Raw genomic sequence first — 13,091 nt, 5'->3', positions numbered from 1 at the left:
TGCATGCAAGTTTATAGAATTAGGGGGTTGAATGAGTGAATTTATGTCCACTCTATGGATTTTGGGGTATGTGTTACAGCCATATGTCTTTCGCGTTAAAAGTATATATACATGTGGAAAGATCAGTTATGTGATTATGTCCAAAAGCCCCATCAATTTGATAATAATCATAAGAAAGGCAAATAAAGACTGAACCATTTATGCATTCTGGTAGTAATATAAGGAACTGTTAAATAGTTGTCATGTGTTATTTTATCCTTCTCACTGGATGTCTGTTTGTAAGCAAATGGTGCAAAGCTTGCTAAAATAAGAGCATTTTAAAAGCAAGATGAAGACATCCAAAAGGAAATCTACGTTAGGGGCAGCTGTACCAGCCTAAATGAGGAGCTTTATAAAATGAATGCTGGTAGGGAAGGGGAGTTTTGGTCAGTGTGCTAGGAAAGCTAGTGTGCTAGGAAAGCTGATTATCCTCTTTTGTGCTGAGTTAAGAAAAGGATATGATTTCTCAAGACTGTAAGCAGAGTTCTGCAGCCTTTGTTCAAAGAATGCCTCTGAGCTTGGGTCACTGTTGGCAGAGTGCCATCAACATGTTCAGCACTGCATGAGCGTAGGAGGCTACTGAACAAGGCAGGAGAATTGTACTGCATCCACCCAAAACCGAAAAGCTGAGCATAAACAGCAGGTGCAACAAGGTTCCCATGCCATAAGGGTAGTGGTAAAGATATATAAGGGGTTGTCACACTGGGTTTTTAGAGGTAACTTGGTTTATGTTGAGAGAATGAGCTATCAAAAATTGTGTTTTAAACTCTTTAAAAGTAAATATGAATGCGGATCCAATGGAATAATGACCATGATGAATGCAATTTCTCTTTTTTTATGTATGTTTTTGTTCATCTCCTTTAGAAGGACGGAAATTGATAACGGAAGATGTGACGGTGGTTGAGGGAGAGGTTGCAACTATCAGCTGCCGGGTGAAAAACAACGATGACTCTGTGATACAATTGATGAATCCCAACAGGCAGACCATCTTCTTCCGAGATTCACGTCGTGAGTTTCTTCTCTTCCTTCTCCTACTTCCCTTTCCTATCCCACCTTTCTCCCCCAATTACTCATGCAGCCCTCCCTGCTCAAGGGAAAAAATAAAGTGGAAAGTAGAAAGAATAAAAAATAAGCTATATACTCAGGGTAAATCCTTCAGTCACTTGCAGTGATGTGTTAGTGGCTCTTCAGTGAATCATGTTTTGGTTTTCATTACCTGATGAAGCTGCCTCCATGTTCATGGGAATCTCCTCAAGTTCTTAACATGTTCCTGAGGAGTTTCTCCCTTATATGGTTGGGAAGCCCTGCTCAGCGCATCCCAGGATGCACTGGATAGGGCTGGGCACCATAATTTTGAAGGCAGTGCTGAAGAGGAGGTAGTATGCTACTCCTTCCTCCAATGTAAAGGTACCAGGGGGAGGCGGGAGATGGGGCCCGCTAGCCCACCAGTTGGGGAGGGTTTGGGCTTGCAGCCCACTGGGCCACCAGGGCCTTATTTAGGGGGGTGAGGGGGTTAGGGGGGCTTGAGATCCACTGGATCATCCCTGTGAGGGGGTCAGGGGGACTGGAGGTCAGCTGGACCTCCAGCTCCATTTTGCTGTCCCGTGGGGGCTCCGGGGTGGCACTAGGCCACCAGGGCTTTGCAGATTATTAATTTATTCATGACATTTATACCCCACATTAGCCCGAAATAGACTCAAGTTCAATGTGGCTTACAAACAAAACAATAAAGTGAATAAAACATAATAATGTACAGAATATAACAGAAATTACAATAAGTTCAAGAAGCAAATTAATACATGTGCAGTAAGTAACCAGGGATTTAGACTATCTCAAGGACAAACAAATAAGGGTGGGTAGATGAGAGCGTAATTAGGCAGGACAAGATGGGAAACGAGATTAAGAAAATGGTATGGGTAAAATTCAAATAGAGTTCTTTGTATTCAGAAAGGCCAGACTGAAGAAATGTGTTTTTTAGAAGACTGCTAAAAGTTAGGTAATCATCTGTAAACTTGATTGATTTAGGAAGAGAATTCCGAATTTTGGTGCCTTGATAGGAGGAATTAGCAGAGTGAATTCTTTTATATATCACATTCTTACAGATAAGGAAATGTAAAACGAGATATTCTCTAGATGATGCAACAGCGTTACGAAGGGATAATTCAATAAGATTATTCATAAATGATGGGCTGTTGCTCGTTGGGTTGGAGGGAGGGCGGGTGGGAGGGAGAGTGGGCGGACCAGCGATGGCGACGGCGCATGTGCCAAGGGAGAGGGCTCTGCGTGCCCTCTCTGGCACGCGTGCCATAGGTTCGCCATCACTGACTTAGATCTTAAGAAGCCAGAAAACCTTTTCAGGACAACTCCACAGATTCTGTAATAGTCAAATATATTTAAAATAATATTATGATCAACAGTATCAAAGGCACTGGATAGGTCAAATTGAAGTATCAGTATTTTGTTGCCAGAATGTAATCCTCTCCTAAAGTTAGCTAAGAAGTTGGTAAGTACAGTTTCTTTACTGTAAGAGGACCTAAAACCAGATTGTGAATTATGCAAAATGGCATGAAGCTGGAGATACTCCATAAGTTGGTGCATGACAAGTCTTTCCATTACTTTAACAAGAAGAGGAATTATATTTTATTTATTTGTTTAAAAATTTGTACACAACCTAAAACTAGTAGGTTTCCAAGAATACATTCACAATCCAATACACATCATAGCACAAAGACAGGCACAATCCTCCCACACGTTTACCCCACGATCCGAGATAATAGCTTGCTTAAATTTGCATTCTTTTATATCTGATCATAGGGGCGGTATAGCCTCGCTATTTTTAGAGTGCTGTTCGGAACAGCGCGGGGCTTCTAATCATCCGCCTGTGAGGCTTCCCCATTACATGATCACTTCTACCCTCTGTCACACTGCTCTTTGAAGATTCTTACTGATGGAGGAGATGGATGATTCTAAACATGCTCTCCCAGAACTCTTCATTCTCATTCATAGGAGCCAACTTTTCAAAATTATTGGGGGTGCTAAGCCCAATGGAAATAACCCCTCCCTGGACACATACAAGGAATTTTCTTAATATTGGGGGCTCTCAAGCACCCACAGCACCCACAAAGTCGGCTCCTATGCTGTCATTTGACATCCTCTCCTGAAATTTCCCACATCTTCTTGCTCCAGTAAGCAACCCTTTTGCACCATACATCTTTGTATGCTCTTTAGAAGTCAGAGCCATCGAATAAAAAAAACTAAGCATCCTCAAGTTCCTTAGCCAATGCGCTTTTGGGTATCTGTGAACAAAAATGAGACCATGCTATTGGAAATATCATTTACTGTGCTCATGTTAATCTCACTGCATCACTTGTTAATTGGCTTCTAAACTTGTACCTTAATTTTGAGAGCCTGCAATAAAAAAAAATAAATTTACTGATGGGCCGATGCTCAGAACCAAACACGGGCGCTAGAGGCAATTAGCGCCAGACTGGCATCCGCATTAGTGAGCGCAGAATGCTCAGAGGCTCTAGCGTAGGAGACAATCAGGCTTATCGACTCTTAACAAAATAAGTACCTGAATATATGTAAACCACTTTGAATGTAGTGGCAAAAACCTCAGAAAGGCGGTATATCAAGTCCCATTTCCCTTTCCCTTTCCCTTAACAGACGATCCCTCATATCAACGTCGGGGACACCAATGTTTTTAGGCTGCTTGTATCCCTTCCCAAATTAGCATATATCAGCCATTCTCAGCTGGGAGGGGTAAAAGAAACCAAAGCTACATGCATATGAGAGAGTCAATTTTATTTGCTTACCAAATACTATAGTAGTTTCTCATGAGAGATCAATACAGTTACATGATAAGATGTTCACTGTCTGCATCTCTGAAATACCATTCTGAAACTGCTACTTATATCGTTTGTTTCAGACAATGATTTACATGGCTTTTTCTCTTCAAATCATCCTTCTCACAGATTATTATCTGGTTCTCTCCATCTGCTTTCCTAAACCTGTTTAGACCATTTTGTTTACACTAGTTTCTTTCCCAAGGCCTGCTTGCCCGTAAGAGTATCATAATAGATCATAAATTCCAGAGTCCTGCAGGCTCGTCAATCTCTGATATATTCCAGAGTCATACAGACTTATCAATCTCTGGCCTTTTAACCCATTCCACAGTGCATGACTCTTTCTACATTTTTGAAAGAGAAGGACGCCCATCTTTTGACACAAATCGGAAGATTGGCATCCTTCGCCCAGGGTCACCCAAATCGGCATAATCGAAAGGCAGTTTTGGGTGTCCCCAACTGCTTTCCGTTGCAGGGATGACCAAAGTTCCAGGGGGCTTGTCAGAGGCATAGCGAAGGCGGGACTTGGGCATGCCTAACACATGGGCACCCTCGACCCATAATCAAAAAAAGAAGGGCGTCCCTGACGAACGCTTAGACGACTTTACTTGGTCCTTTTTTTGTTACGACCAAGCCACGGAAAGATGCCTGAACTGACCAGATGGCCTCCCCTTACTCCCCCAGTAGTCACTAACCCCCTCCCATCCTCAAAAAAAATTCTTTAAAGACATTTTTTGCCAGCCTCTATGCCAGTCTCAAATGTCATACTCAGGTCCATCACAGCATTATGCAAGTCCCTGGAGCAGTTTTAGTGGGTGCAGTGCACTTCAGATAGGTGGACCCAGGCCCATCCCCCCCCCCCACCTGTTACACTTGTGGTGGTAAATGTGAGCCCTCCAAAACCCACCAGAAACCCACTGTACCCACATCTAGGTGCCTCCCCTTCACCCATAAGGGCTATAGTAGTGGTGTACAGTTGTGGGTCGTGGGGTTTTGGTGGTTCAGCACACACGGTAAGGGAGCTATGCACCTGGGAACAATTTGTGAAGTCCACTGCAGTGCCCCCTATGGTGCCCGGTTGGTGTCCTGGCATGTGAGGGGGACCAGTGCACTACGAATGCTGGCTCCTCCCATGACCAAATGGCTTGGATTTGGTTGTTTCTGAAATGGGCGTCCTCAGTTTCCATTATCGCCAAAAATCAGAAACGACCAAGTCTAAGGGCGACCTAAATTTCCAGATTTAGGCGTCCCCGACCGTATTATCGAAATGAAAGATGGATGTCCATCTTGTTTAAATAATACGGGTTTCCACGCCCCTTCACGGGGACGTTCTGCGAGGATGTCCTCAGAAAAACTTGGGCGTCCCTTTCGATTATGCCCCTCAATGTGTGCACCAAAGATTAGCTCAAATAGCATTCAAATGTAGTCAAACAGATTTTATTGAGGTCATTTCCTATTCCCTCCCAATGCTCAGAGAACACACAAAACAAAGTGGCCTTACCACTGAAAAGATAACACCAGCTCGGAGCAGGCGTTAAGGTATTTGAAGACAGAATTACTCACGATTCTTTCTTTAAAATCTGCTGGTTTTTTATATAATTTGGAAGCAGAAGGAAGCCCATACAAGCCCCTAAGCGCTGGTAGTGAGAGGCGTATGTATGCAAGTTAGAGCAAACCCAAAAATGAAAACACACATTGACGCCTGTTTTCTGTATTTATTTAAGCCTTCCAAGTTTAAAAAATTTTTTTTTGAAATGCTTATATTTAAAGGCTCGGAAAACAGAGACCAATGTGTGTTTTACTTTCGGGTTTACCAGGCGCATGCACACAGGAGCTAAGCTTACCACAAAACTCTTCTGCATATACGCCAAGCACATCCCCCCCCTCCCCTTGCTTTTGCTTTTACAGTGCACATCTAATTCGAATACCATTTCCTTTAACCATTGACAAGCTGGTTTCTGCTCTGTTAGCTTACTGCAGGAGTTCTGAGCATCTGCCCATGAGAGTTTCATTGCATAGGCCATTTAATGGTGGCTTAATATTATTATTAGTATTTTATATTTTATGAAGCTAAAGCAAAAGATCCAGTAAAGGGGAGTGGTGAAAGTGCAAATTATAAGCCCTATTTATTGCAGATTGTGGAATCCTTTCACATAAACACACAAATTGACACAAATTTTGTTTTAAAATACATTATTTACTCCTGAGGTGGTTTTATATTAGCAATGCTGATAGTATTACTCTTCAAATGGCCAGTTTATTTTTTTTATCACCATCTTTTACATATTTGGCAGAGAGACTGCTGGGATTTCTTTTTGTTTTGTTTTTGTTTTTCCTGTTTAACATTAGAGACTTAATGTTTAGTCAATTCTTCAGGGATGTGCAATCACTGCTTTCCCACTTAATAGGAACCTGGCTGGCCTCCTTTTAAAGCAAAGACTCCGTTACTTGGCAATAGAAATTGATTGTTGTAATTTAGGGGAAATTGCACCCAAGCGCCAGATACATAGTGGATGCAGACAGTTCCGGCAGGGGCACAGAATGAGGAAAGTATCGTTTTCCGAGTCAGATGGTGGGGTGGGAGATTGCAGTTTTCAGTGCAGTTTGTGCTCCAGAAAAACGAAGAGCCCTCAAAGAAAGCTGATTACTCCACCTCCAGCCCCCGCTTTCGAAAATGTGATTTTTGAAAGGCGAGTAATTGAAACAAGCAGTTTGCATACAGCTGTCATTGTTTAAGATAAATGGGCAGGTTTCCGGTGTGTACCAAGGGACTTGCGGTGTAATTTTCCTGCTTCAGGCTGAGCGCTCTTATTTTGTGGTGAGGTTTGGTGGGGGTAGGGAGGGGGTCACTGGGGAAGAAAAAATAACCATTGTAATTTATTCTGTTTTATTTCAAATCCACACCTAATTTAAACCCTCTGCTTCATTCCACAGCCTTGAAGGACACCAGGTTTCAGCTGGTGAATTTCTCCAACAGTGAGCTCCGAGTTTCCTTGTCGAATGTCTCCCTTTCTGACGAGGGGCAATATGTCTGTATGCTGTACACTGACCCGCCACAGGAGGTTTATACCAACATTACCGTGCTGGGTGAGGAGTCTGGGGGAGGGGATCAGGGCATGTTTCCTAGCTCCTGTAGTTGTGCAACACCATGTCAGTGAGCTGGAAGGTATGGAGTCTGTAGAAATCCCTTAAGTGGGTTTGCACAGGAATTTCACTTAAAGCAACAGGTCCCTTTCAGGTTCCTGCAGATGCACCATTGACATTGCAGCTTCTTAGCAACCAGTGCTGTTTTCTTTCTTATTGTTCATTACATTATGTATTGTTCTTATTTAAAACCACAGTAACACAGTTTTCCACTGTTGAGTTACTACATCAGGGGACTATGCATCCAACTGGATTGCTTGATTAGCAGATGCACAACCCAACCCCACTTGAATTTCTAGTATAACATGCAGGAGAACAAAGGGATTGTTCCATTGCAGGCTGCAGGGAAGCCTTCCCTACAATTATTTAAAATATTGTAAAGAATTCAGATTTAATTATTTTATGATATCAAGAATGGAGAAGATATGGTGACATAAGTATGGATATCCAGGGATATACAGTCATCAAAGACATTAAATACCAAATAGAGAATTGCCAGCATTACTGGAAATTGTTCTTCTTCTGTCTGCCTTTTAAAGATGAATATACAATATGTTCACAAATAATTTATTTATTTATTTAGAACATTTGTATTCCACAAATTCCCACCAAGGCGGGCTCTATGTGGCTAACAACTTTTATGTTGAAAAAAAAACATAGTCAGGGTTAGAACAGAAAGCAGTAACATCTTGGGTGGGGTGCACACAACAGAAGAGACAAACAAGGAACGGCAGGAAGTTAAGTGACAGAGGCAAATGTTTTACCACATAGATAAGTCTTAAGGGACTTTTTGAACAGAATGTGGTCGGTAGTCTCCTTAAGTGTAGATGGTAGAGCAGTCCAGTAATGAGGACTCACAAAGCAGAAGGAGGAGGCGAAGAGTAATTTGTATCTCAGATTCCTGCAGTTAGGATAGTGGAGAGTGAGATAGGTACGAGAAGGCTTTTTGGAATTTCTGGAAGGGAGGTCAATCAGGCTGAGAATAAGGGATCAATATTCAAATGCATGCCCCAAAATGGGTCCTGGTCACTTAAAACACTTGTTCAGGGCTAACTGAACTTATTCAGCAGCACTTAACTGGATAGTGAAGGGAATGGTATTTGATATACCACTTTTCGGTGGTTAGAATCAAAGCGGTTTACATATTATATACAGGTATTTATTTTGCACCTGAGGCAGTGGAGGGTTAAGTGACTTGCCCAGAGTCATACGCAACTGCAGTGGGAACTGAACCCAGTTCCCCTGGTTCTCGAACCACTGTGCTAACCATTAGGGTACTCCTCTATGCTGAAAATATCTGGTTAGCGTCCAACACAAAACCGGCTATTATGGGAGGGTTCCAAGGGGTGCATCCAGCACTTGGTCAGTTAACCGGCCAAGGTAACCACATCAATAGGACCGTATAAATGTCAGTCCTAACTTAATGTGGTTCGTCATAGCCAGTTAAGGGGCCCTTTTACTATGCTGCGGTAGGCTCTACGTGCATTCATTGTTCGCCAAAATGAGACTACCACCAAGCCAGTGTGTCCCCTTGTGCTAATTTCAGATTTTGCGTGCGCCAATGATGCCTGGATGAACTATTTTTTTTTCATCCCACGTGTGCCATTGCCAGTGGTAGTCGGCAGATGGCGCGCGCTGACCGGTCACCGCATGTGTAGTGTGTGAGCCCTTGCTACTAGATCAATGGGTGGCACTAAGAGCTCAGGCCCGTTTTACACACGAGCTGGTTTCAGTTTTACCGCATGTCCTTTTTCCGTCACTTTTTAAAAAATGCAACCTTTTTTGCAGACATGGTAAAAACTGGCCCGGTGCATTCCTAATACACGCGCCTACACTGTCGCAGGTCACTTTTTACCGCAGCTTAGTAAAAGTGCCCCTAAGTGCTGAATAACGCACTTATCTGGCTATGTTTTCACAGGCTCTTTATATCCAGAAATTCAATGTCGGAGCATGAGCATGGCCCGGAACTGCATTTCCAGGGATAATGCTGGGGGCAGTCAGAAAAATGCTGATCATTGCCAGCTGAATATCGGGTCCTAAATTGGAGTTTTAAATTGGTTGCAACGAGATTTGTACTTCTCCTAAATGAAAGAGTAAGATGAATCCAGTGTCACATTATTGGTTTTGTGGATATTTACTCAGTGGAAAAAATGACCTGGGGGTAGAGAGGGAGAGAATGAGACTAAATATAAGTGCAGGATCGATATTCAAAGATTTACCTAGCTAAATCTGGGTTTTAGCCAGGTGAATTCAGAAGGTACTAGATCCAATTTCAGCAATGTGATAGGCAAAATACTAGTAATAAGCTAAAAAAAATGCTTAACTATCGCAGTCTTAGTCAAATGCAATATCAAGAAAATAAACTGCACCTTTTAATCTTATTAAAAGTGGAGAAAACAACCTCAGTAATCAAAGCATGGCAACCATATAATACTTGTATTCAATGCCAGCAATAACTTGATTCCGTTCTTATCATTGGTCTGAAAACTCCACTTGCGTGAAGGTAAAGACTCTAAATGGGAAGCCGGTATCTTGGAAATCATGGACGTCAACGCTTAAGGCAGTGTTACTTGGCCCCCTGAGGAAGCTAATCGCAATAGTGAAACGGTGAGCCCTGTTGGGCGAAGTTGTTAAAGCTAAGTATCATTACTATTCAAGCAATTGCCTAAGATTATCTTAATGGGTTGCCTATAATTCCCATTTAGAACCATTACCTGCACGCAAGTGGAGTTTTCAGACCAATGATAAGAACGGAATCAAGTTATTGCTGGCATTGAATACAAGTATTATATGGTTGCCATGCTTTGATTACTGAGGTTGTTTTCTCCACTTTTAATAAGATTAAAAAGTGCAGTTTATTTTCTTGATATCGCATTTGAATAAGACTGCGATAGTTAAGCATTTTTTTTCAGCTTATTACTAGTATTTTAGCCAGGTAAAACATATCCATTCAAAATTCCCACCTCACATTGCCTAGCTAAGTTTAGACAGATAAAATCATTGCCCAAACACAGATAAGAAAGGGGCTGGGAGAATTGGGTATTCTCAACACTCAAAAATTGTGCAGGAAAAAACTGGTGCTGAATACTGGTAAATCTATACAAACCTATAAAGAAACACCAGGGAAAATAGCTAATCCCAAATAATATATTTTTTAACGAAGGAGAAAACCCCTCAGAACCTATCGGACCTTACGTCCTAGGTATACGACTTGCCAGATAATGGCCATTGATAGATTCTATCACGGGGGTTCAAAATTTTTCCTTGTATTTTTTTTCTTTCTTTCTTTGTGTTTTTGCGTTCTACTGCTATGCTACTATATTAAACAATGTCACTCTTAACGTTTGGTCAAAAGCGCTTATAGAAGCAGAACATCTTTCAGCTTAGATTCACAAATGCGAAACAACACTTAGCTTTAGTCCTTTATGAATGCATTCATTGATACAAGACGCGGCTTTGATCTTGCCCGCCTGACTTCATTTCGGGCAGGACTAAACGCTATATTACTTCAAAGAGATATATATATTTCTCTAATAATTGGATAGAATTCAGAATCACATACGGTGAGAAGACTCCTGACGCAGGCCTGTATGGCCGAAACACAGCTGTGTCGAGTCCCTTTCTCCCCGCCATCTGTTGGCTAATATAGTTCATTTTTAATTTTTATAACCAAAGTGTTGTCTATTTTATGTATTTATATTTTTTAAATACATATTCTGTGATTATTTTTATATTTTATTTTTATTTTCTGTTTTCATTTTTATTTGTGTTCCTGTGAGTCATCTTCGCTGTTTTGTTTTTTGGTAGCCAAGTTCATACCAACAAGCCACAACTTCCAAAAACTAACTAAGTTGCTGCTGATCGGATCCTATTTGGCAAGGCCATAGGGGCTATGAGATGAGGCCTGATATTTGGGCACTAGCCTCACTGAGTTTGATAACAGTTAAGACCGTTATAAAGCTCAGTGCTGACATAGTTTAGGGGCCCTGGGTGTTGGATTAATATAAAATTTTGTACACTCATCTATTGTGAGAACTAGTGAGGAAGCAAACAAAAACTAACTAGGGAGAAATATCCTACAAACAAGCAAGCTTTCTGTGGTTGGCATATGGGATGTGTCCTTGCAGTGTGAAGAGGAATAATTTAGTTCTCTTCATGGACCAGATGGTCTTTGTATGCTGTTTTAAAAACTGCTATAAAAAAGCAAATTGCAAAAATCCCCATAAAAATGAGTGTTGCTGCTGGTCGACCAAACATGAATTCAATTTTTGTTTGCCTCACTTCACTCATCTGGCATTCCTTTACTCCATACCTGCTTGTGGTGACAATCTCAAACCATAAGAGAGGTGAGTAGGGACACATATTGGCTTCAAAGGTATTTAGATTTGGAGCAAGAAAAGTGGGGAAAAGCTCTGGGATTTTTCAAATAATTAAATGGGGGTTCTCAGCCTACATAATTAAGAGGAGCTTAATTTTAGGTTTTTACATGCAAATGTGGGAGAGCCAGGGCATAACTAGGTTTAACAGTATTGTAAAATCCTTAGAAAAGAACGGGGGTAGACATGAAACAGGCGACTAGTATGTGCAGTCGTGTTACTGTCTTATACTCTTGCTTCTCATAATTGTGCTACCTGCCTGCCTTTCTGAGTCAGCTATGAGGACCAGACAATTGCATGACATGAATGACTGGGACAGTAACATGATATGAAGCTTTGACAGTGGCATGACCATTCACATTATACTGAGAAAAAAAATCAGGATACCATTGTTGCTTCAGCGTTCAAAAGCACAAGAATTAGCCTTCAAATCTGTAACATTGTTCTGTGTTTTCTTCTTCTCCACCTCTCAACCCCTGTTTATAGGATTAACTTATAGCCACGCCACCAGACATCTCCCTACTGGCAACAGTGACTATCCTGCATTAAATGTATGTATTTTTGCTTCCAGTTCCTCCGCACAGTCTGACCATTGAAACTGAGAAGGAGACGGCGATGGAAGGAGAGGAAATAGAGTTGAACTGCACTGCAATGTCCAGTAAACCAGCTGCCACCATTCGATGGTTCAAAGGGTCCAAGGAGCTCCATGGTAGGTTTAAAAAAATACATGTACTCTATGTGTTGGGTCAACTGAGTATTTTTACGTTAGTTGTTTGATGCCAAAATGGCTTGCGATAGCTGTTTGTTGTATATTTTTATAGACCTTGACTAAATTCTATAAATGGCGCCTAAAAATTGGCGCAGAAAGCTTATCGCTATTCAATAAATGGCACTTAAAGTTAGGCACCATTTATAGAATAGTGCTTTAGCGCCAAGGATCATGACTGCAATTTTTAGTGAATTTTATACAATTTGGGCATTAGTGCTGATTGTCAGGGCTAGATGCCTAATTTAGAGACCCTTTTACCAAGCTGCAGCAAAAGGGGGGCCTGCACTGGCATCGGCGTGTGTTTTTGACGTGCACCGAGGCCCCCTTTTACTGTAGCGGATAAGAGGGAAGTCTCTGTTTCCTGTAGGAAATGGCAGTGTGGCAAGTAAAGCACTTGCCGCACAGCCATTTCGTGGGGGAGCCCTTCCCACTGACGTGGCGGTAAGGGCTCCCGCTCTAACCCGGCAGTAATGGGGCAGTGCCATACCGCCGGGTATGCTCCGGTGCTACAAAAATAAATATATTTTTGTAGCACCAGATATGATGGTGCAGTGGTAACCTGGCGGTTCTTCCTGTTTAGCGAGTGGTAAGCCCGCCACTTAGTAAAAGAGGCCCTTAGGAATCCATTTTTCGGAAAAAAAATCATTGGAGATTTAAATTTTGTTGCTAGATATGAAGCTCAGTTTTGGCTACCTTGGGTAATCTGGTCCTTTTTTTTTTGAAAGTTGCCCCTATATTCCTGGAACATCTCATTGAACTTGGAGAATCAAAGGAGTTCTATGTCTCACTCCAAACAAATTGTAAGGGTCAAATTGAAAGAGACCCTGAAAGTATAATTATTTTCTATTCTTTTAAGAGACTTTCACTCTTATTTTCTGATGCACTAACCACTGTCTCTTACCTCTGCTGCTGATATTC

General features: G+C 41.7%; 1 protein-coding gene across 5 annotated transcripts in view; it reads left to right on the top strand.

Annotated features, from left to right (window-relative positions):
* Nucleotides 1-13,091, top strand: part of CADM1 (cell adhesion molecule 1) — a 748,407-nt gene that overhangs the window by 570,801 nt on the left and 164,515 nt on the right. For all 5 annotated transcript variants that reach the window (XR_003944063.1, XM_030221998.1, XM_030221997.1 and 2 more), the window contains exons 3-5: nt 904-1,047; nt 6,819-6,971; nt 11,976-12,113. Coding sequence is in view for 4 of the 5 variants with exons in the window: in XM_030221998.1 (XP_030077858.1) it covers nt 904-1,047; nt 6,819-6,971; nt 11,976-12,113 (435 nt within the window). In the remaining variant the exon portion in view is untranslated. The remainder of the gene's footprint in view (nt 1-903; nt 1,048-6,818; nt 6,972-11,975; nt 12,114-13,091) is intronic.

The sequence above is a fragment of the Microcaecilia unicolor genome, chromosome 12, assembly GCF_901765095.1.
Source record: "Microcaecilia unicolor chromosome 12, aMicUni1.1, whole genome shotgun sequence".
Taxonomy (NCBI): Eukaryota; Metazoa; Chordata; class Amphibia; order Gymnophiona; family Siphonopidae; genus Microcaecilia; species Microcaecilia unicolor.
Note: the sequence above shows the minus strand (reverse complement) of the source record. Positions and strands in the feature narration are given on the sequence as shown.